The sequence below is a fragment of the Polypterus senegalus genome, chromosome 9 (genome assembly GCF_016835505.1).
Source record: "Polypterus senegalus isolate Bchr_013 chromosome 9, ASM1683550v1, whole genome shotgun sequence".
In the NCBI taxonomy this organism is placed as follows: domain Eukaryota; kingdom Metazoa; phylum Chordata; class Cladistia; order Polypteriformes; family Polypteridae; genus Polypterus; species Polypterus senegalus.
The window spans coordinates 80,112,001-80,138,572 of NC_053162.1; the positions used below are offsets into that span (position 1 = coordinate 80,112,001).

The following is a 26,572-nucleotide window of genomic DNA, read 5'->3' on the forward strand; positions in this document are numbered from 1 at the left end:
GTATCGGGATGAAATCCTTGGACCCATTGTCAGACCCTATGCTGGTACAGTGGCTCCTGGTGCACGACAATTCCTGGCCTCATGTGGTGAGAGTATGCAGGCAGTTCCTGGAGGATGAAGGAATTGATACCATTAACTGGCCACCACACTTTCCTGACCTAAATCCAATAGAACACCTCTGGGACATTATGTTTTGGTCCATCCAATGCCACCAGGTTACACCTCAGACTGTCCAGGAGCTCAGTGATGCCCTGGTCCAGATCTGGGAGGAGATCCCCCACAACGCCATCTGTTATCTCATTAGAAGCATGCACCGATGTTGTCAGGCATGTATACAAGAACACAGGGGCCATACAAAGTGCTGCGTACAATTTTGAGTTGCTGCAATTAAATTTTGGCAAAATGGACTAGCCTGCCACATACTTTTTTCACTTTGATTTTTGGGGCGTCTTTGAATTCAGGGCTCTGTAGGTTGATCATTTTCATTTCCATCAAACGATGTGGCATCCTTTCGTTCCTAACACATTACCCAGTCTATATCAGTATAGATATCCAGGAGGATTTCTTTTTCCCATTGAGATCTGATGTGTTTTCAAAGTGTTCCTTTAATTTTTTTGAGCAGTTTATATACAGTGGAACCTTGGTATACGTCCTTAATCCGTTCCAGATCCCTGGACTTATACCAAACAGGACTTATACCAAATGAATTTTTCCCATAAGAAATAATGGGAAAATGATTAATTCGTTCCCATGAAAAAAAAAATTCTATTGTTATTGGCATATTATACATTGATGGGGTTGTATAAAATAATTTAAACACTGCTTAATACTAAAATACATAAATACAAAAACAATTAGATGAAATAAATGAAAATTACTTGTCCGATAACAATGAGTTTAATTTTACTGCACAACAAATGAGAGCGTTACGGCTCTTCCAAAGGAGCCTCTTCAGGCGATTGTGAAGCGCTGCCGTTGTTCTTCTGGCAGTCTTCAATCCAAATCCCTAAAGCAGATTCCATCCAGACTACTGCCTTATTACATCCACTTACAACTGCACCCTGGTTAAAAGGACACTGCGGCCGTAGATCTTATATTCCTTTTCTTCTTTTTAAATAAAAAGAATCGTAGCCTTCAACAAATCCAAAACGTTTACCTTTTCGGCAATCATTAACATCTTCCGTTTGCACTTGGGCATGGCCCCTGAAGCAGTAGCAGATCATTTTGGAGCCATAATGAAGGGCTTGACTATGCACAAAGATAAACACAAAAGAGCACAACTCTTTACACAGCGAAACACGTTGATGCTGAATGAGCGAGATGAGACTTCCTGGTTAACGCTGCATTCAGCACGCAGGAACTTAACTGCGTGCTCTGATTGGTTAGCTTCTCAGTCAGGAGCACTTAACTGCGTGCTCTGATTGGTTAGCTTCTCAGTCATCCGCCAATAGCGTCCCTTGTAAGAAATCAACTGGGCAAACCAACTGAGGAAGCATGTACAGGAAGTAAAAAGACACATTGTCCACAGAACCCATGAAGCAGCGAAAAATCCGCGTTATATATTTAGTTATGCTTTCATATAAAATCCACGATAGAGTGAAGCTGCGAAAGTCGAAGCGCGATATAGCGAGGGATTACTGTACAGATTAAAACTTGGCCCTTTTTTTTTGAAGGTGCGCGCCCAGTATACCACACGTGTTGTTCTAGCACACGAGTCGAATTCCAAACAAAGGTCGTATACCAAGCAAAATATTTCGCCTCTAAACAGAACGTATACCAAGTTGGACTTATTCCAAAGCAGACGTATACCGAGGTACCACTGTATATATATATATATATATATACACTAGGGGGCTCCGCCCCTTCTCGCTTCGCTTGTCAACCCCTCCCCCATTCCCCTCCAGCGTAATGCGCCATTGTGAAGAGGGGGGCAGAATGCACCCCAAGGAGACTGGAAACAATTATTCCTCTAGAAGCAAAACTTTACATTTCAATCCATCTGTATCATTAAAATTCTATGTATAGTTTTTTTTTATATATCTAATAAAATACTACATATAACATCAATTAGCTTTTCCTTTTAATTTCTGAGTAACTGCTTAATTAGATGCATACACACACACATATATACACATATACAAATGCACACATATACATATATATATACATACATACATATATACACAAACACACTCCTTTTAGTTTCAGCCATGTGTAATGTTGAGGGATTTGCACATTTGTATATGCTTTTCATTTACATCTGTTTTATTAAGTTCTACCTTTAAAGCTTCTGCTTCTTCGTCCTCTTTAAATTGAATCATATTCTGACCTGGTAAATGAATCGTTAAAAATTCAACAGAATGACTTCGACCGTGCATTGCAAATTCCATTAAATGCCACCCATTTTCCATTGCACTGGCGTACCAAGTATCTAAATATGTTTGAACTTGGTCCTGAGACTGTGCTTAATACTCATAACCGATGCACAATACTCGACAATAATATGACAATTGAATCGTTTGAGCAAATACGGGTAATATGGTACAATCATTGAATTATCAATCATCACAATTTTACCATCTTTCTTTCCGTGATAAGTGTGCTGTTCGTGACGATTATCTCTTCGGCAATAATCAGGAAAGGCAGCCTTAGTCATATCTGTTGATTGAATGAACGCCTTTGGAAATTTCTTTAAAACTTTTCTGTTTTGAATCCCAACATACTGAATCTTTTAAATGTGGTCCGTGAGACATGTGTTTAATGACTTAATTCAGAATAGGTTTATCTGTTTGGAATTTCAGCACAGACAAACCGATCTACATCATCAGCAGTTAATAATTTATTTTGCAAAGTAACCAATAAATGCATATGAGGTAAACCCCGTTTTTGAAATTCGATCATGTAAATGTATGCTCTGATTTAACCGAACCCTGTTTCGATCCTATGTTGTATAGTTTCTCCGTGATCATAAATATACATTGACCTTTTTGTGGTTTCTTCAAAATTAAACTTGTCATAGCTTTAATTGTTGCGGGACCACAGATTCTCATGGCGTATGTTCCATCCTTCTTTTAACAGTAATTCAGCCAGTGGGAGTCCGGATGGTGTTGTAGATATTCTACGGGATATTGTAAGTTGATGTTTTCATCTTCTGCACTATCAGCGCCAACTGCTTCAGCATAGTCTATTGATACACATTTAACCAATTTGCCGTGCAATCGTTCTACAATTAATGTTAATTCTTTTGACTTCATCGTTTCTCGTATAGTCCTGAATCGTGAAAACCTACGTTTTGAGCATTGAATGATGCGAACGCGAAAAGATTATTGTAGACTCGGATATTTTGCCTGTAGTGTTTGTGGATTTCACTTTCACCAAACAACAAATCTTTTAATTCTTGTGGGTACGCCTCTTCATTGGGAGGCAACACTACTTTTGCCTGATGGCAACAGGAATTAGCTGATCTACAAGTCTCCGACTTAAACTTTAATATCTATTAGATATCTTTAATATCTAATATCTACATACTTCTGACATATCACCTATGTCCATATATTCGACCTCTTTTTGCTGTTCCGTTATTTCACAGAGTAATAATTTCCATTTCATTGTGCACCCTTTATTATATTTTTTTGATACTTTCGAATTTTCCTCCTTTCATATTATTTAACTTGCTCTGTATGTGTATATCGCCAATGTTTTTTTGAGCCTTTTGATTTCCACTGCTTTCATAATCTCTAAACTGCTCCGCATGTGTATTGTGCCAACGTTTTTGAATGTCATTATGAAGTCTTTTATTTCTGACCCAGATTTGACCTATGACCTTTTCAATTTCACATGGCTGATTATTACTTTCCTAATTTTCTGAATTTGCACATAGATTATTATTGTTCTCTTGTGCATCCTTTTTTGCCCTCTTTTCTCTCCAACACTTTTGTGTCTCTTTTCAACGTGCTGCTCTTTCTTCTTCGCTTAGTCGTTCATGTGCCATCTAGAACGTATAATATTTTTAAGAGCCGGAAGCACATGAAGTGTGTCTGCCAAAAGCATTCTAACAACTGCGAGGTTAGATGTCTGTGAACTTGTTTGAAATTGTTTGTAAGTAGGGAGTGACGTGCAAAAGTCACTGTCTCACGAGTCTTGTTTCTTAAGGTTGTAATAATGTCTAGTCTTGCGTGACATCAAAGTGTTTCTCCCAGATGATCACATTTCGCGTGAGGTCAAAGTGTCACTCCGCAATGATCCCGTCTTGACCCAAGATTTATATATATATATATATATATATATATATATATATATATATATATATATATATATATATAAAGCAAACAACAAACCACTGAAACAAGAATAAGAACTTCTAGCTTAGGTAACAGAGTGCTGCTGCTGTCAATTACAGGGTTGTAGGCGGCAGTAAGATAACTGCATCCAAGACTGCTCTTCCCTATTTTTCTTCACAAATGAACAATCTTTTTTTTCTGATACTTCTGTCCTGGTCTTGACTCTAAGCTTCTGTGGATTTTGTTTTGGTAAATTCTTGCTGGTTGTTTTGTTATGTGCTTTGAAATTTTGATTTTTTTTTAAGCTTTGTTATTGTCATGGTTGGTTCTATGTTTTATAGTTTGCTTATTAATGCTATGTGCAGCAACCTTTGATATAAGAAAGGTAGCATGTAAATTAAACATTATGGTTATTATTACATGGGTTAAAAATTGTTGGATATTCCCCTCTCAGACATTAAGATCCTGGTTTAATTGCTGACTGGTATTCTATCAGTGTGAAGTTTGCATTTTCCTACATACTTTTGTGAATTTCCTCTGTAGACTCATATTTCATAACACAATGCAAAAGCATGATGGGTTATACAAAATATGTCTGGTGTATTAGCATCCAGAGTCGGTGTCTACATGCACCCAAACTTGCAATTCCCTGTGGTCCAGTACTGATGAAAACTGGATTAGAAACTTAATGGATGGATGGCAGTTCCTCTCAGACTACATACTGCACATATCACATATCAAGCTTTAAGCACAAACTCACCAAATTCACAGATGAAGTTTATTTCCTGACTGCAGTTGTTTGAAGCCGTCCAGTGAAATCCGGAATTCTTCTGTATGTACCCACATGCTGTATTAGAAGAAGGCTGATATTCCCAATTGGCATAGCTCACGTCAGACCCATCAAGCCAAGAGAGTGGACCTGAATTAATACAATTAAGAATTTTGATTTTATTAAGAGTTCTGATTTCATAGTTCCCCGGTCTGAAGTTTACCAGTGAAAATATGTTCATGTTTAAAATTGTGAGCACTCTGGGCTGTACTTAATCACATGGTAGTTCAAACCATTTTAAAACTTGTCAATATGACAAATGTATTGCTTCATATCCTTTTACTCAATAATGCTACACACCTAGGCAACATCACAAACACCCCTCCTGGATCTTTCCTTCATGCAAAACTACGGAGCTCAAAATTCTCAGATAAACCACTTTTTCCTCAAACCTATCTAAACTGCAAGCACCAGTTTCCCACCTCCCTGAGTAATGGCTACTGACCTCCAAATCATTCTTGCAAGATGCACTCATTGTTCATGCAGAAAAGTTTTAGCCAAAATGGTGGCTTATTTTTGTTTGTTCTATAGATGAGCATATTTTTTAGAGACAAAATTAAATACAGTGTGGGAAATTGAGCTTGAAACCAGTCTTTCCTAAAAAGAGGATGAAGAATCTTCCTGGACTCAAAGAATCTAAAGTATGAATGTGCTTTAACACCACAGGTTTTCATTTACAATTAGCATTTTAAAAATAGGGTGGTGTATTTTTTTAGTTGTTATGCACAGCTGCTCCAGAGGTCCAGAAGAAAAGAGTTTATATTCTGTTTTGTAGAATCTGTATATTCCCCCCATGTCTATGATGGTTTTCCTCTTGGCACTCCAGTTTTACTCAGGCATACTAAAATGCATTTGTTGGTTTAATTGGTGACTTTATACTAAAATGAGTGTATCAATGTGCATTATGATGGGCAGGCATCCCACTCAGAGTAAAATCCTTGAGCTCCCAGCTACTGTAAATTGAATTAAGCAGTTTTTTTAACTGCTTGAATGGTAAATTGATGAATTTTACAAACATGCAAAAATAGTTTCCTTCATAAAATCATCAAAAAGCAAATCATGTAAGTTTAACTATATGGTTTTTCAACCATTTCCCTTGAGCAGTAGTGACATTTTTTCTCTACCTACAGTACCTTCAGTGACGATGGGCTCCTGGGTGAGGTTCTGTGTAGCTGGTGCCAGCCCAATCCACCAGTCCTTTTCTGAATCCAAATGTTTCTCCAAAAACTGCTGGGTCTCTTCATTTAGGATGAACGCCAAGTGCCCACCTCCTCTTTCACACCAGCTCTGAGCACTGTGAAAAGTGCGCTGCAAGCTGACCAACTCATAACATGATCCGTCAAAGCTTTTTTGAAACCCCGGACAGGGCAGATTGTTTATGTCTCGTGTGGCATCAGTTTGGCCGATCAAACACCCCAAAATAAACATCAGTGGGAGCAGTGTGATGTCCATCCTTTGCTTTTGCTGACCATATTCCCAAGACTGAAAGTAGTTTGGCCAGTTCCAGTCAGCTTTAAACCTGCCTGATGTCACAGTTGTTTGTACAATAAGCATCTTTTGTTTAAGTTTCATGTCTGCTCCGCATTGTGTAACCAAGCAAGATGTATCATGCCTGATAACAAACATAGCGGTAAGAATTATATGATGATGGGCAGTCTATGACAGCCTATTAGAACAACTGTGCAAATATCCCCTTGCCTTTCTGTTTCAGAAGGAAGCAGCCATTAAAGTATCAGTTAACCACCTGCAAGAGCAGATAAAATGTTTTGTGTGGACACAAAGTTGTGCTGCACTGAGATAACAATTCCTTTTGTGCACAGATAATCCCATTGACTAAACCAACATCTGCCAACAAAGAGTTTGATCACACAGCACTTATCTTACAATTTATGGAAATTGGGAACTGCAGGCTGATGACAATATGGGACAATAATAACACACAGCATAGCAATAAAAAACAGTATAGTGGCATGAATGACAAATGTTACCATGCCTAGGCACAAGTGAGGACACTGCAATGTAGCCAAGCAACCCACACAAACTTGGGAATGATGTATACTATATGCACAGTGATCAGGCTGAGTACTAAATCTGTGCCTTTGGATCTACGAAATAGTGTAACAGGGTCCCTTGGAAATAATTATTCCATGGGCATAATGCTAGAATGGTTATGGGAACAGGTATGCGATTAGGAGATATTCTCATTGTCAATATGTGGAGAGAGTATAAGGACTCCTTCTGTTCATTAAAGTGGGAAGGTAGCCAGAGAACAGCACAAAGACCTTAACCTTTTAAGCTGATACTGGGGTTTAGAGATGGAGAGTTACAAGTCGCCACTCCTGGGATGATGAAAAGGACCCAATGGTTTCCAGAGGCAGCTTCTCTTCACAAAGGAACTGCCAGGATGTTCTTTAAAAATTCCTCCCAGCTAGGGGCCTAGTAGCTTGAATTCAGAAAGCTGCTGAAACAGAAATCTTCACTGGAGAGAGTTAACAAGAGAGAAAGGGAGACAGATGGATGCTGAAAGAAGGTGACTTTGGGGTGCTCCTTGACAAGGATGGGAGGGAAGACAAATAGACAAAATTTCAAGACATTCACAGGCAGGCCCAGATGGGTAGTGGATTTATCAAGGTTCTTTTGCATCTGACTCTTTGATGCTTGCCTTCTGGTTTTCCCTGTCTTCTTCAGTTTGTTGAGTAATATGTTAATATTTTGGCCCTCAGAACAACATTTATTTTTACACTATATCTTCATACAAAGGATGTAGCTTTAAGTGATTTACAAGATGACAAAGAAAAAAATAACAAATTAAATTAATTGGGTTCAGGGACACAACGGGATTGCTCCCAACATTTTACTAGATACTGTATTGTATGTATACTATACTGTCCTGAGAAAAGTCAACATATTCTATATTTAACTAAATAAAATAGATTTGTTTAGAAAAAGGCAATGTTCCCAACCATTTTCTTATTTTCTGATTCTGCTTAATCCAGGGCGGCATAGTGGTAGCACTGCTGCCTCGCAGTAAGGAGGCCTGGGTTTGCTTCCTGGGTCCTCCCTGCGTGGAGTTTGCATGTCCTCCCCGTGTCTGTGTTGGATTCCTCCCACCGTCCGAAGACATGCAGGTTAGGTGCATTGGCGATCCTAAATTGTCCCTAGTGTGTGTGTATATGTGTGTGCCCTGCAGTGAGCTGGCGCCCTGCCTGGGATTTGTCCCTGCCTTGCACCCTGTGTTGGCTGGGATTGGCTCCAGCAGACCCCCGTGACCCTGTGTTAGGATATAGCAGGTTGGAAACTGACTGACTGATGACTGACTGCTTAAACCAGCAGTGGTTTCTGGGAGCCCTTGATGGTAGAGCACTCTGTTACAAGATACTCTCAAGCACACACCCAGACTGAATCATGCTGAGGATATGAAAACACTGTAAAGCATAGACAAACCCACCGAAAAATGGGAACAAGTGAAAATTACACAGAGTGATGAGGCTGAGTACTGAACCTGTACCTTTGGTGCTTCAAGGCAGTAGAGACTGTACTACCTTGAAAGCAAATAATGCATTTTATTTATTATATTTTGGATGTTACACTGCAGCTAATGAAGCACAGTATTTGTATCCTTCCTAATTTTTACAAGTGCGCTCACCTCCTATTCCTAATTTTCTGTAACTTAAAAATTAAAGACATAAAAACAGTTTTCAAATGAACATTTACAGTTCATCTCCTTTGCTGAATTGTCCATTTTTCTCCAGGTATTGACAGCTTAACAGGATAGATTGTTCCCGACTCCAGTGACACCTCATGGAAGCACTAATTTTAGCTTCTGTCTTAAATACATTTTGTTCATTTCCATTGGCATTATCAAGTACATCTATTCTCTATTTAGATTAAAGAATATGATTACATTTGTCAAAGCCATTGATAACTTTAGGCAGTTTATTGGTCATCTTATTTTATTTTTGGCGGACACCTTTATATAAATGTGCCTTACAAGGTTAAGATCTGTTACGTTGTTTTTTTATGCTTTTAGACCCACTGCACACAACACAGAGGACAGGTTAAGAAAGATCTTCCACATCACATGTTGAGGCAGCGGGAGTTATTGAGTTTAGAGCTCAATGCCGTTGCCTCTACACCACAGTCCCTACTAGATTCCTTTCACCCACTAGACTAAAGCATCCCCCTCAGTCCATAGGTGTTCATCACCTGTCTTTGATATGACTTTAACAAAGTGCTAAGCAATGCACAATGCACACCTCATCAGACTGACTGGAACAGTGCCGTTAGAGTTCCAGGTATGGACCTTTTCATATTAGCACCTTCACTATCTGGGTATAATTCCTTTTTCTCTTTCTCTTCATATTGCTCTTGTACAAGAAATATATTAGCTCCAGAAGTCAGTTAAAAAGGTATTTATTAACCCCTCCCCAGTATCCATTTGTCTGTCAAGTTTATTACTAATATATTTTAAATTCACCTGTCCATGTACTCAATTTCTGAATCTGCCTAAAGTTACCCATTGCAAACCCATTACTTTCTGTAGAGTTCTTTTCATCTCAGGTATGTTAAATCTTTTTCCACAATACCTCAGACTCTGTTAGCAATAAAACTGACTACTATAATAAAAAAAATCATTGTGTAGTAGCTTTCGACTGCATTACATCCATCCATCCATTATCCAACCCGCTATATCCTAACTACAGGGTCACGGGGGTCGCTGGAGCCAATCCCAGCCAGCACAGGGTGCAAGGCAGGAAACAAACCTGCACCAGCCCACCGCAGGGTGTGCACACACACACACACACACACACACACACCACACACCAAGCACACACTAGGGACAATTTAGAATCGCCAATGCACCTAACCTGCATCTCTTTGGACTGTGAGAGGAAACCGGAGTACCCGGAGGAAACCCACGTAGACACAGGTCTCCTAACTGCGTGGCAGCTGCGCTACCCACTGCGTCACCGTGCTGCTCACTACATTACACGTATCCATAAATTCAATAGTATTTTGTGCTTTGCATATGTTCTTCATGTAAATATTGAATTTCAAAGTAGCCATGTAATAACAGGAAGGTGGAGTTGGTATTGTCCTTATTCTAGGAGAGGTGTAAAAGGATTGTTTAACTCTGAGATCTCTAGGCAGGCTGCCATTAGATTACTCTCAAACCTGGACATATAGAGTGGTTGGGTGTTCATTCCTTCTATGAGTAAATACATTTATTTCCAGCTTTATGCATTACAATAGAAATAAAACAACATGTATCCAATGGTGAGAAATCAGCACAGTGAAAAATATTATCAATCCATTAAATCACTGAAAGAATTTTGATTCATTAATGTTAAACAACAACTCTTACCCAAGAGCTAATTAGGAACAAAAAGCCCATTATGTTATACTTCCTCATATTGATTCAAACAACAGGAGTTAAACAGAATCACTGGCAGGAGCTCAACAGATTTATCCTTGAATACAATTAATGAATTCTTAACAGATGCTAAAGAAGCTCTGCACAGATACACAAAAAGAATATTTTCTTTTTTATATTATACGCAACGCAATCTCGGTAATTACTAACACGAACGGAGATAAAATCATCGAACACAAAAATATAATGTACACTTTTAGAGACTACTATAAATCCCTATATACTACTGAGTTTAAAGAAGACAATATACAATCTAATGCATTTCTGGATAAATTACAGATACCACAAATTGACGCTTTTAGTGTGGAGGACTGATAAACCTCTGTCATTATCAGAATTACTGGATGCTATAAAGTCACTCCAAGGTGGAAAAGCAGCAGGCCCTGATGGCTACCCTGCAGAGTTTTACAAGAAATTCTCCGCTCAGCTAGCTCCCCTCCTATTAGCAACATTTACAGAAGCCAGAGATAACCAATCTCTTCCACAAACCTTTCGCCAAGCACTAATCACTGTCTTCCCAAAACAAAATAAGGACTTATTACAATGTGCATCATACAGACCAATTTCACTTCTGAATAACGACGTTAAAATACTCTCTAAAATCATAGCTAGAAGGATGGAGAAAGTGCTCCCTCAGTAATATCACAAGACCAAACTGGATTTATTAGGGGCCGACACTTATCTTCAAATCTTCGACGCCTGTTTAATGTAATATACTCACCAACTAAATCAAACACCCCAGAAATATTATTATCATTGGATGCAGAAAAGCATTCGACATGATTGAATTGAAATACCTTTTTACTATTTTGGAGAAGTTTGGGTTTGGCCCGAACATTTGTGCATGGATTAAATTACTGTATACTAACCCAGAAGCTTCAGTTTGCATCAATAACATTTGCTCAGACTACTTTAAACTAGAACGTGGCACAAGACAAGGATGCCCTTTGTCACCACTGCTGTTTGCAATTGCCATTGAACCACTGGCAATACATTGTCGAAATACTGATCAGATAAAGGGGATTAGCAGAGAAGGACTGGAACAGAAAATCTCATTATATGCAGATGACATGGTACTGTATATATCGGACCCAGAAAATTCTGTGCCTGCAGTCTTAGCAGCACTCACAGAATTTCAAAAGCTCTCTGGTCTCAGAATTAATCTGAATAAAAGTGTACTCTTTCCGTGAATTCGCAAGCATATAATATTAGATTAGACACCCTTCCTTTTATCATTGCAGAACAGTTTAAATACCTCGGGGTAAACATCACAAGTAAACATAAAGCTCTTTATCAACAAAATTTCGTCGTCTGCATGGAAAAAATTAAACAAGACTTGCATAGATGGTCAACCCTTCATCTCACACTAGCTGGAAGAATTAACACTGTTAAGATGAATATTCTTCCTAAGCTCCTTTTTATTTCAAAACATACCAATATACATTAATAAATCGTTCTTTAAGCAATTAGATTCAACAATAACCTCATTTATTTGGAATTCTAAACATCCACGCATCAAAAGAGCGACTCTACAAAGACAAAAGGTAGAAGGCGGTATGGCTCTACCTAACTTCCAGTTTTATTACTGGGCGCAAATATACAGTCGATAAGAACCTGGACACAAATAGAAGAACATACACAGGCATGGACCGCAATAGAAGTAAAATCCTGCAGTACTTCTTTGTATTCCTTGCTTTGTGCACCAATAAACACACGTTATCGGCAATACACTAATAACCCAATTGTGCTCCACTCACTTAGAATCTGGAACCAATGTAGAAAGCATTTTAAGACGGAGAAGCTTCTTTCTGTGGCACCCTGCAAAAGAACCACCTCTTTCAACCCTCACAAACATATGCAGTTTTAATATCTGGAAAAAATTTGGAATTAACTTGCTTAGAGATCTTTATATAGACAACGTCTTTGCATCCTATGAACAATTACATTCCAAATTTAACATTCCAGCTACAAATTTCTTTCACTATCTTCAAATCAGGAACTTTGTTAAACAGAACCTTCCAGATTTTCCTCATCTTGCACCCTCATCCACGCTGGAAAATTTATTGCTCAATTTCAAGGAGTTAGACTCCATCTCTACAATATATAAAATCCTTTTACAATCCCTTCCTTTCAAAGATCCAAGAGGACACTGGGAAAATGATCTCTCAATTAATATATCAGAAAAGGAGTGGAAAGTAGCAATGCAGAGAATTCACTCGAGCTCCATATGTGCAAAGCATACAATTATACAACTCAAAATTATATATCGAGCACATCTGTCTCGACTAAAACTCTCCAAAATGTTTCCAGGACATGATCCAACCTGTGAACGCTGCAAATTAGCTCCAGCCTCACTAGGTCACATGTTCTGGGCCTGCACCAAATTAACATTATTCTGGACAAAAATTTTTAATTACCTCTCAGACAGTCTTGGACTCACAATCCCTCCTAACCCATTAACAGCTGTGTTTGGGGTTCTTCCAGAGGGTCTTAAAGTGGAGAAAGACAAACAAATTGTGATTGCATTCACTACACTTTGGCACGCAGACTTATTCTGATAAACTGGAAGAACCCAAACTCTCCTCTTTAAGTCAGTGGGAAACTGATGTGTTATATTATTTAAAATTGGAAAAATCAAATACTCAGTTAGAGGATCTGTGCAGACTTTTTCAAAACATGGCAGGATCTAATCAGTAATATTTTGAAATAAGTTTATAAAGCACAGAGAATTTGTTGATTTAGGTATTTTTAAAAGCCTTAAATTTTACACCGTTTGGCTTGCTCTCTCTCTCAAGGGTGGGGATCGATCTGTTCTTAGCATAATTCTTTTTTTTTTTTTTTTGTAAAAATGTGATTGCTATGTATTGATTGTAATAAAATTAATAAAATAAAAAAAAAAAAAAGAATATTTTCTGCCCTTTTTTTAAACTTTGTTTTCTCTCTTTCACTCATCACTCATTCTGAGAACTTTTTAATAGCTTATTTTTAACATTAGTTGTTTTTGGCACCCTTTGATTCAAGTTAGGTGGCCCGCATGAATGCCCCATCATTACAATACATATAAAGGTTCCTGCCTCTTATATAAATAGGCAAATTAATTCTGGCTAAACTTTACAAAAGGTCTGCTTAAGTACTCTTCATGTTCTTTAACACACTTGCATATACCCTATCATCTACATGAGACGTTTACAAATCTGTTCATACCAAGGCCCTTTCTCTGTTTTAATATCACACTGGGCCCCAATTCTTTTCCTTATTGACTGATTTTCTTGACCTTATTGATTGTATATCCTGTAAAAATTACTAAATGTTTACATAATGGATATCAAAATGACTTGTGCATCCTAGTTCACCAGTTTATTTTTGTTTTATCACAATAATTTAAAGACACCAATATCAAATAAAAGAGCAAAATGATATATAAACTTGGTATTCTCTCAAGTTCCAGTTGCAGCAAGCATTTAGCGCTAGGCAGGAACAATCCCAGGACGGGGTGCCAGCTCATCACAGGGTGAATACGAGCACACACATATACACTAGTAGTGTCAATTTAACATCACCAAATCCCTTAACCTGTGTGCCTTTGGAAAGAAACTGAAGCATGAGGAGGAAACCCAGTAGGAAAATATACAAATTCCAGGCAGGACACACCTGAGACCTGACCCTTAACTTGCAAGGCAGCAGTTTTTCTGCCATGCCACTGTGCCCTCACATGTTTAATTATTAACAGTATACATTATTTAAATGAAGTTAACAATTTATCTGTAAAATGTAATAAACGTACCTTAATGGATTTCATTATTAACATCGTATCAAGTACACATCCTATTAATCACACAGCACATAGCTCCTAGAGGAGCACTCTTTGAAATCTAAATCATCTTAGAAGCTTTTTATCATCATGGCACAAGAAATCAGTATACTTTCTAAATACGCGCTCTCTTCTAATTCTTCCATTCTAACAATGCCAAAGCAGTCATGGTATAGTACTTGGAATAGTTTGGCCATTCTGTGTACCATTATATTATTACAGAATGATTACAATCAAGTACCTTAAATTTGTAAATGATATGCAATTAATTTTGGTGTATTTGCTAAAGACGGCATCATGAATGCGAATCTGTAAAAGAAAGGGAGATCACACAGAAACAGTAGCACTGCTTTCACGCCTGGTACCATCTGTTTACAAAACCAAGCAGAAACGTGAATACGCATGGTCTGAAGCTGCCATGAAAATGTGCGTAGCTTTACGCCAAGTTTAGTTTTTATACATCTTAATGGAAGTGTCGACACAGGCATACACAACATTTTTGTGCACATATCTATCTATCTATCTATCTATCTATCTATCTATCTATCTATCTATCTATCTATCTATCTATCTATCTATCTATTTCTTATTAATGTGCAGAGTAGGAGGAGTGTAAAGGGGAGTAGTGATGGTACTCTGATATATGCCTTTTTGTTTTATCCTGAATATTGGGCTTGTTTGTCATTTCACTGTGTATATTGTTAATATTTTTCTTTTTATGTTCATAATAAAGGTCATTTAAAAAAAAATCTATCTATCTGCTATATAGTGCTTATCTATTCATCTATCTGTTATATGGTGCCTTATCTATCTATCTATCTATCTATCTATCTATCTATCTATCTATCTATCTATCTATCTATCTATCTATCTATCTATTATAATCTATGCTACTCAGTTGTAGGATGCACTCTCGACCCAATGGAGGTAGTAGCAAAGGAAATAATGAAATCAAAAGTGAGTGCCATTATGAATAATGCTGCACATCCTCTCCATGACACACTAACACTGAGGACTTTCAGCCAACTAATTATTCAGCAAAAGTGTGTCAAGAAGCACTCTGGGGCTCCTTTATACCAACAGCAATACGAATGTACAGTATAATGCATCACTGGGACAATGACAGTCAAGTCAGTACATTTCTTTCTTTTTAGTCACTCTGGTGTGTGTTCAGACCACCCAATGTGTGTATTTTTATTTATTTACTTATCTATCTATTTATGTATTTATTTAAAGAGCTTCCTTCAAAAGCCAAATTTTACCCTGGGGACAAATAAAGTTCTATCTATCGATCCATCTAATCATTTTACAACATGAATATTTAAGGTAGCTTTACCATGTTTGATACACTTATCTCAGATTTCACCACCATTATGGGTTTTTTGGCAACTGCAATAAAATATTGTTTAGCCCATTCTTATAAATTTGTCAAATTGTTTAGTGGATTATCAAAAAATGCATTATCCACTTCAAAAACAACTCAATTTTGTGGATTTATCTCAAAATAAAAATAACATGACTTGGCACAGCAGCTTTAATACAAGCCACAAGCTGAAGATTAAAATTCCACTACAGTCACAAGTTCTTTATGCTCATAATTTTTTATTTTTTTGTTGATAGAAAGTAATTCTAAAATAAATAATGCACTGTGGCAATTCAACAAAACAACAACTTTGACTTACTTTAAGTGATTTAAGTGCTTTAAAGGTTTTTTTTTTCTATTTTAATCAAGGAATGATGATGATGTAAGATTGTTTGTATTGACTATCCAAGACTATGTTTAGAAAATGAATGGGTGAGTGGATTCTTAAATAAATCAAAAATAAGGTCACATAACATTCTCAAACCAGTTTTCTCGTGACATCATGCACAAAGCAAGGACTAACACAGACAAGGAAGCTGGTACATCACAGGGCTTACTTAAACAGTTACAGACTCACACTGGACCAATTTGAAACCATCCTTTAACCTAACACAAATGTTATTGGGGACGTAGGTGGAAAATCAGAGTCCTCGAAAGAAACCCCACACAGACACAGAAGAAATATGCAAACTACACATAAACAACAGCACAGGACGTGTGTTTCAAACCCAGGTTGTTGGATCTTTGGAACAGCAGCACTTAGTCTCCTCTGGATAAAACAGGCCTGGGAAAATTTAGAATATTATTGGTGCTGTATAGCTATTACTTTGAGGTCATCTTCTTATCACGTATGACTTTTCAAAGTTTAATTCATTTCTGGTATCAGAAAAAAGTTGTATTATTTTTCTGTTAGTGAAAAACTGAGTAGATTTAGAATTATAAATAGTACAGGAGATAAACTGATACTCTAAATGTCACAAAAACCCCAAACAAAAACTAAAATTAAAGTCTAACACGAACTACAAAAAGTATCAATACCAGAAGACCATAAGCTAATGCATCAAATTCTTGTTACTATCCACAATGTTGGATGATAATTATTTCTTAGATGCCACTTTTTATACCATCACATTAACTCTTTCAGGGTTGATGTCGACTTTTGTCAAAATGAGGAGTTGATGATGTAAACTGTAAACTGTGACAAAACCATCCATTATGTTGGACTCTAATTACTAGAAGGAAAGTTAGATTCATTGGTTTAACTGAGATTCCATGTGCTCACATGAGTAGCAAGGCGCACACAATGCCAAAAATGGCACTGACATCTAGCGAGAGATCAAAATACTCTGTGGATGATGTGTTGCCTATTATCTCTGAACTGGACTATGACTTGTCAGACTCAGATTTTGATATAAGTGATTGAAAACGAATGTAAGGTTCCAGCTTCAGCTGATCGGTCCCCAGCTAGTTGTGCTACTGACAATGTTTGCCAGGGAGGACTGCCACTTAAAAATCAGATTGTAATGCTCTGCGACCGTGACTGTCGCTGCTGAAGTCCCAGCAATACAAAGACAGCCTGGAAGCAAGTCTGCTGCACATTCTTAGCAAATTGGCTACCACAGCATGCAGCAACAGACGTTTTATGTTGATTTCAGTGTGAAACCATCGTTTTTTTGGAAAAAATATTCAGCCCTCAAACAGTTAATGACACGATCATCATGCACCTACTGAATTCACACCCCTAACAATAGATCATCACATCCACCAGAACACAAAATGGCAGATCGAAAAAAAGAAACAAAAAAAGAATGGCTTTGATTTAAACATAACAAAGAGACTTCATTCCACATAGTAAAAAAAAAAAAAATAATTAAAACCTGGCAAAAAATATTTAAGGAATATAATACAAGTAATCAAACTACTTAAATCATATTACATTTAATGTGTTTCCCTACTGCTCTCAAGATTGTGTTGCTGAGATTAATACTGTATGTTCAGCTCATCAACACGAATTTGGTGATTTCTGAAATACTGAGAAAGATTATTTCAGCCAGGAGAAGGAATAAAGTGATGACCTGATTTGTTTGTCTCTGGAAATGTATTTTGTGGATGCTTCTACCTGTGGTTACTGAAAGCCTGTGGGAAGCAAACACATGCACCAGATGACAGAGTGCAGCAGAAATGCACAGACTACAAAATCCTTAACAGTAGCCTGATTAAAGGTTTACATGGCCACATAATAAGATTATTCCCAGAGAAATCTATCACTGTTAATCAGGATTCTCAGAGACTAATTACCAGACTTCTTTAATTGGAATGAGAGTTTACATAGCATTTTAGAAATCAGGTTTCTGTGAATAACTGAGTTATTGAAGCCTATGTAAACACACTGAAAGACCGTGTCTCTGATATGGATGTGAGCAACATTATTGGATCACAAGAAACAGCCCTGTCTCCGTTTGTCTTCATTCGGTACACCTGTGGTCACAAATATAATACCAGGTCATGTCACTTACGGAAATTCTCAGATAACTCTGCACTTATGGGGTATATTGATAAGAGGGGTGAGACAGAGTATATCAGTCAAGTGAAGAACTTTGTTTGTTTTTCTGGAAAGAATTGTCTGCAACTTAACATCAGTAAAAACCAAGGAACTGGATTTCACTGCCCGGTCACTATTCAGGGAGTGAATGTAGAGATGGCCCACTCCTACAAGTACTTGGGAGTCCACATCAATAACAGGCTAGACTGGTCAAAAAACACAGAGGAACTATATAAGAGAGGGCTGAGCAGGCACTTTTTCTCTGAGGAGACTGTGTTCCTTTAATGTGGGAAGTGACATCTTTCACATCTTCTACAACTCTGTGATGGCCAGTGCAATTTTATACACTGTGGTGTGATGGGTTGGCAACATCACTTCAAGAAAGGCCCGCCAAATCAACAAGGTAATAAAAATGGCAAACTCAGTTATAGGATGCACTCTGGACCCCTTCGATGTAGCAGCAAAGGAAAGAACTAAAACAAAACTGAGTGTTTTTACAAACAATGCTGCAAATCCCCTCTCTAAAATACAGATCATTCAGCATTTGTGTGTCAAGAAACGCCACTGGGACTCCTTTAAACCAACAGCTATATGGCTGAATAATGCCTCACTATGACTGTAACTTAATTTTCTTCCTTTTTATAATTCTGGTATGTGATCAGGACACAGTGAGTGTTTCTGTCTATCTTTCTCTCTAATAAAGAGAGAGTTGGTTGAGTAGTGCAAGATATGATAATGCTGCTTCAGAAGTCAAGGGACTTTGGCTCGATTCTCTTCCCAATAACTTTTGATTGGGAAGTTGCATGTTCTCACCATATTTGCTCCAGGTATATCCAATGAATGCAAGTTTGACAAGTGACACTAAATTGGCCCAATGTATATGAATGAATTTCTATTGCATCCGGCTTATGTTGCCCCTTGCCTTGTGCCCATTCCTGTTTGGATAGGATATAGCAGGATGAAATAGCAGGTTCAACCAATCGATGACTGTGTTAAAATAAACATAATTTAAGACACTCCGAGATGAAAACAGATACAAATGTCTACCCTGCATGGGCCTCTAGACAATTGCAGGTACCACTCTGACATGCAAACACTTGAGAGTCAATAGTTATTCAACCAAGTACACCTTCAAGATTTGGGAGGAAAAGGGAAGCATTGCAGAAAAAAACTAATGAAGATGGTTGGATGTTGGCTAATTCACACACAATCAGATTGAACCAGTATTTGGGCCCAGTCTCCAGGAGCTGTAAGGAAGCAGTGGTAAACATTGACTTCACCATTCCATGCCTGAAGTTGTTCTTTCCTTTACAAACACCTTATATTTGTCAGCTTGCACAGAAGTTAATAGTAACCCTGACAATCATACAGGCTAGTGATATCGACTATCTATATATAAAATCCTAAGCCTAAAAGTGCAACGATTTTATGTGACATTTTTATGTCACGTTTTTTGTCACGCTTTAAATCAGGCTTATTTTAAAATCTATATATATATGTTTGGTATCATTCTTTTCAGGATTTATTGAGTTTTAATGTGATGTTGTTAGATTTTCAGATTCTTATTCCGTTTTTAAATTATAAACTAAAAAATATCAAGAACTCACATCCCGCAAGAAGAGACTTTGTGAGAAAAGATTTAACCACGCCCGGGGCTTGAAATAAAAGACAAAGAGTAGGACAGCTGTTGTACAGGCTTTTAAATGTTCACAGCGCTGTGCGAAATGCAGATCATGTGGCTTTGCAGCAGCAGCAACCCAGCAGCTGATCGAGCAAAGAGGAGGTAAAAAAAAGCTCTTTTTGTTTCCCATTGTATCACCGTTTAAGAGGGGGTTTCGGAGGAGCTACTGCTTCTCCTTGGGGTGAGTTCAGCACTCCTCTTCGCAACACGAGCGGCAGAGACACAAAGTGGTTGGCGCGCAGCACAGGCCGGGGAGTCGGCAAGCGAAGCGAACAGGGAGGAACCCCCTAGTAAATATATATTAGTTTAAGAAAGTGGGTGGTTGAATGAAGGTTTGAAACTACTAATAAAGAAAAAGAAAAGGGAATCTATATTACTAAATGAAGGTTGTATATATGCACGGATGCCAGAGGTCAGAAGCACCGAAAACACACGTGCACAGCGCCCCAGAGTCAAACCCAGTGGCTTCCCAGACTCAGTAGGTGGCGCCCAAACAACACAACACAACCCGTAAACTAAACTTCAGGTCACAATACAAACGCCGCCCGAACACGAACGCCACCGCATATACAACCTTCATTTAGTAATGTAGATCTCCAAGCTGGGATCAGAGACCAGAAGCAAGCCGTGCACAATACAATCGCCACGCGAATGCACACACCGCCGCATATACAACCTATTGACGTTGACCAGATAAATAACCAAGTGATTGGATTGCTTCCTGGAGAAAGCCATGTCTTTCTAAGTACTCACAGTGTTGATTCTGAACATGAAACTGAGCATCTTAATTTCCCATTAGAATATTTAAACACTATTAGCCCGGCCAGATTACCACAACACAATTTTAACCTTAAAGTAGGGACAATAGTCATGCTATTAGAAACCTTAATACTACACAAGGTTTATTCAACGGTACACGGTTGGTCGTGAGCAGCATGAGAGAAAATGTTATTGAGGCACAAGTGCTTACACAATCCCATACTGGCAATACTGTTGTGATTCCAAGAATTGACCTTACAAGTTCTGATCTGGAATTACCTTTTAAACTTAAACTACGCCAATTTCCCATTAAGGCCGTATTTGCCGTGATGATCAACAAATCCCAAGGACAAACCATGGACAAAGTAGGGATTTACCTATCCGAGCCTGTATTTGGACATGGATAACTTTATGTTGCCTTTTCAAGAGTCCGGCGTTCGTGTGACGTTGAAGTGAAGGTTTTAACTACTCCATACCAGGGAGAGCTAATTCAAGGACAGGAAACCATTTTTACCAAAAATGTTTTTTATAAAAAAATTTTTGATTAACTATTTTGAATTTATTATCATTTTATGAATTTTTTGTTTCCAATTTACTTCATTTAAACCTTTGCACTCCGATATTTGTTTTACTTATAAGTGCAGCAACTCAAAGACATTTTGGACTTAAATGATATATATACATTTCAATTTTAGTTTTAACAAATTGGTTAATTTTAGTACAAATATATTTATTTAATTAAATGAAAACTTTCCCAGGACGCTCCCACCCACTATCATTTTTCATCCCTCCAAAGATTGGAGGGAACAGAAAGTGATTGCCATTCTTGGATTTGCGATTCTTTAGAGAATCGGGGTTTTACTGGTTAAATATAACCTAAAGAAACCTAGGCATGCAAAACCATAATTTTTTGATAAGTTAGCTGACAATACAATTATATTTATCTCCTAAACTGAAGATAAAAACACTTTATCAGTAAAAACTGAGTCTTTGCCCTTTAAATTAATTAAGATAAGACCAATAATCCAAGCTGTAAAAGTTAATAAGTGTCACCGATGATAAAATTCAGCTTCACATTATAAGTAAACCTGAACAGTAATTTCCTTCAATAATGTTTTACATTTGTTGAGCCTTTTGTCAAACAGTGTCATAATACAGTAATAATTTACCTGTTGTTTTCGTTCATGAACTAACCACTTGAAATTTTAAGCTAAAGCATCTTTGCGTCTATGTAACATATGGTGAAGTATGCACTGTGAGGGAACAGTACAGCTCCCCAAAACAGATGACTTCAAGTACCTCAGAATTTTGTTCAGCATTGTGTTATGATCAGCAACTTTTCATGAAAAATTCTGGATGGATTTTTACAGTCTATGTGTTAGTTTTGGGGTTTTGGAACACACGGGTTGTTAAATTCACCTTAGTTTTTCACTTCAGTGTCAACTGAAGAAATGTAATATTTTTACTGTTATGCCAAAACACCATTTTTGTTTTTCTAAAGGCTCCATCATTTCGGGACTTTTGTGACAATCAGTCATGGTAATTCCCCCAGAAGTCTCAAAACTGTGACATCATCGGTGCAATGGTTTAAACGTTGTTTCTGACATTCCTGGAGTATCTTACATTTGAACTTTAAAAAAGATTTTGTGGCTTTCTGTTGTTTGATCCCTTGTTCTCATTTCTATCTCTCAATTTCTGTTTTAACATTCCAACTTAACCAAAGGTTGGCTGGATTTATAGTTCAAACTTGCCTTGCTCCTTGACTATGTTAATCTCCCAGTCACTCTCAAAACATTAGTGTTTCTTTTTAAATCAGTATGAGTAGAGGTGATGATGAGATTTTCCACTGAACCTCTGCAGTGGTGCATAGACTAGAAGCTATGTCTTTGTAGAAAGCGTTCATTTTACTGATTACTCTGCTCCCTGTTCTTCACCTATGAACATTCCTGAAGCCAAGCTTGGAGTGATGTTCACCAGCAAGCACCTAGTGGCTAGGTGACCCATTGGCCTAGTCGTGCCTATCCCAAAAAAGTCATTAGGAACCTCCATGTGGTCTCATTAGGTGAAGAAAGATAGTGAGTAGTTCTAGTCTAGCAATATTTAAAAGTGGGACAGTTCAAAATTGACATAGTCAAATCGAAAGCCTGAAATACAAAACATAAGCTGAAATTATTTTAAGGTTTTAGGCAACAAAGAACATTTCAAAAAGGGAACAGAAATGAGAGTTAAGCATTCATATTGTGAAGATGTAAACTGCAGTTCTTTCATTCTTTCTTGCAGATTATCCTGTTACATCAATGATTAAATAAAACGGGGTTTTATTACTAAAAACTAAAAAATCTTGCTAAGTTGAAATGCGTAAGTTCCATATCATAAAGTGTCAGTCAGTCAGGCAGTCATTCTCCAATCCGCTATATCCTAACACAGGGTCACAGGGGTCTGCTGGAGCCAATCCCAGAAAACACAGAGTGCAAGGCAGGAACAAATCCCTGGGCAGGGTGCCAGCCCACCGCAGGGCACAAAAACACACACACCATTAGGGACAATGTACCTAACCTGAATGTCTTTGGACTGTAAGAAGAAATCGGAGCACCCGGAGGAAACCCACTGGGACACGGGGAAAACATGGAAACATCATAAAGTGCTCAAATCAAATTATTCTATCTTGGAAATCACCTTTGTTTGTAACTTTGATAATCCGAGCAAACAACTGCTACAGTACACACACATTTTCTATACTGTCTAAATGTATTTCAGTTTGCATTTAACCATGCCATGTTTTGTTCATGTTTGGTTTGCTTGGCAATCTGCACAGTACATAACTGGGCTCTTTTTGCATTTTATTAACTTTTTTATGTTTTATTTATCAATCAATCTTTAAGAATGAAAAGATCCACACAGAAATATGAGGATCAGGGCATTTTGGCTGACATTTCTCAAAAGAACACACAGATAGCCATATAGTAAATCTGTATGAGGTGATGTTTAACTGTACATACCAATAAAACTAGGCCTACCAAATCTCTAAGTCCTCTTTATCAGACACTGATTGTTAATAAAGCACACATTATTGTTTTGCTTTTAAAACTGACACAAGATAAATATTTGATAAAATTGTGCCATGTCAGACAAACAACATCTGGGGCAGTTACATCATAATATTACTTCATATTCTAGTTAAATCACTTGGTCTTCTTAAGCAGTTTTTTCTGTAAAAAATCGAATGTATATACAGTATTTTTTCATTGGAAAGGACATTTGTCAATAGAATACAATATTAGCATTGAATGCTTGTGTTGAGATTGCATGGCTGTGCCTGTTCTCACTGGGTCACTTTTACATGATCTTTCACTAGCTGGCATTTTTACTTCAGAGGTCCAATTAGATGAACTGTATACCAAATTGTATTAGCCTTCCCATCCATCCATCCATCCATCAAGACTAAGAGAGACTTTCTTGTGATTGCTCTTTTGATTAGTAGTTAAAGTAGGATCTACAAGTGAGAGATTTTGGAGGTTCTGTTACCTGAATGAATTTGACCAAAACCTTATTTCATTATATAAAATGCAGGTGGATAAAAGAAATCGTAAAGTGTGACATTAGAAATAGTTTCATCAAATATTCTGAAAGCACTTAAAGGCAGTGTAAGTACAAGATAACTACTAGTTGTTACCCATAGTTCAGCTCAGAGGAAGAAAAAGCGACAGAAGCCTCAAGTAACTCAAACAATGCAAATATTGCAAGAGGGAACATTTTGTTCCAGGTCCTCCCTCCACCATTATCAGTTTAACCTAGTCTGGACACTGTCTAAGCAGGAAAGTCGCTTTTTAAAAGTGGCAACATTGAACACCAAAGCACAAATAGCCTCACACAAAGTCACCGACAGGGTTGCATGAAACAAAAAGATACACTCAAGAACAGGGGAGATAATTCTCCCCACGGGCTTGGATATGGTGTCTGTTATCCTGGATGAGACTACCGCCTCAAAACTAAAAGGTCATCCCACTGTCAAACTGCACGATCGCAAGGCGCATATGTGACATTTCAAACGACTTGGATGAACAAATCATTGAAAAGCTGAATGACTCACGTTTCGGTTTACAAGTTGATGGGGCTTCTGATAGCAGTAATGACTGCTATGTTCATTGCTTATGTGCGCTTTGTTGATGCAGAATTGCTGTTTTGCAAGTAGGCAGAGTGACAGCTAAGGAATTGTTTAACATTCTTGACTGTTGCCTGACAGACCACGAGCTGAAATGAGAGAACTGTGTGAGCATTTGCACGGATCGTGCACAGACCATGTCAGGCAGGGTAAGGAAGTGTATTGCAAGCTGTATGGACAGCATCTCGCCAAACTCTGACATTAAGGGAGATTAGTCCTGAACTGCACAAGGGTTTGATGCTCTACAGTATGTTATTACAACTCGGATTCAGCTTTACAACTCGGAAACTGAGTGATTTGTGGTTTGGTGTGGAGTGGGAGTACATTCAGAAGGCCGTGACCATTCTGCCTCCCTTTGCAACATCCTATCTCTGTGAGATTTGATTTTACACTGTTGCCTCACTGAAAACAAAGCATAGCTCAACGCACAGCACGAATTGAGAGTGGCGGTATCCCGTTTGAAAAGATGCGCAATGCAAAACAGGCTCATTAATAAAGTAGTAGGACTCTCCCAAAATGGCATTTTCAGTTCTTGCCATGTACAGTAACTGGACTTTATTTTCAAGTTATCAGTTTGTATTGTTTATTTCATTATTATTGTTTTATTTCTTTTTTTTATTTTGACACTGGCTTTACTTATCCTCCTTGCAAAGGTGGTTGCAGTTCCGGAACTTAGTGACGAAAGAGGCACAAATTTGTTCTGATAAATTGAAGTGCATTTTCACTTGCACAAAAGAAATTATCGAAAGAAAAGGTGAAAGGAAACATGTAGTTGCTGTTCGTGTTATTTCAATTTAACAAACAAAACCTGGCCCATTTTGTTTCTAATGCCTAATCTATACATGTAAAAGGCAAAGCCCTCTCTGACTCTCTGACTAACAACTTTTGTTTTTGCTTTGCTGCTATCACTATAATTCTTTGGTGGCTTATTTAATAACAATTTACATAAAAAAACAACAGAACAGAAAGAAAACCAAGAAAAGACACTGCAAATTCGAGCAGGAGTCTACAGTGAGTGAAGACTGCGGCATAACTGACACTCTCCTGCCGTACATCTCAGCCCGCGGAGCATTTGGTTGCTGGTTTCATGACCGAGATTCTGTTCAGAAACCGAATTTTGTTCAGGAACTGATCTGTTCAAGGTGAGTGTCGTTTGATGACTGATCCAAAAAAAAAAATAGTACGGGTAGTTTGGGTACACAAGGCTTTAAGGTGAAAAGGTCAACTTTTTTGAAAGGGGGCATGAGAGAAAATGTTAGAGAACCACTGGTCTATATGAAGTTTAAATGCTGTACCTGTGTCTATGTTATTTTTTATTTGGGTTCACTAGTTTTCAACCTACATTTTGAAAATTATGAACTGGATATAGTAGATTGAATAAAGATTTGATTGATTTTTCTACATCAGTAAGATTGAGAAATGTAAGCAGTTTTACTTTGTTATAAGTAAGCTAATTGGCTGCTTGTGCTTCATTGTTTTAAAAAGCAAGGTCATTTATGATCAAGGTAGTTATGAGCAGTGTTTAGATAACTGCACTTCCTCTGGCTATAATAATACACACTTTGGCCTACTGTTGAAAGTTTTATTACTTCACTATAATCTATAACTGGGATTCGGAATGACATAGAAGCTGTGATTCAAATAATGCAAACTAAATGTTTTAGGCTCAGCTTACACTTCCAGACTTGATTTGATTTTAGGTGCTACATAA

General features: G+C 37.7%; 1 protein-coding gene across 1 annotated transcript in view; it reads right to left on the reverse strand.

The window, feature by feature from the left end:
- LOC120535466 (polycystic kidney disease protein 1-like 2) overlaps positions 1–6,595 on the reverse strand; it is a 136,068-nt gene extending 129,473 nt beyond the window's left edge. Inside the window, exons 1-2 of the mRNA XM_039763347.1 lie at positions 6,243–6,595; positions 5,041–5,199 (exon numbers count right to left, since the gene is read on the reverse strand). Coding sequence (XP_039619281.1) covers positions 5,041–5,199; positions 6,243–6,561 — 478 coding nt within the window. The 5' untranslated portion in view covers positions 6,562–6,595. The remainder of the gene's footprint in view (positions 1–5,040; positions 5,200–6,242) is intronic.
- Between the last annotated feature and the right edge of the window lie 19,977 nt (positions 6,596–26,572).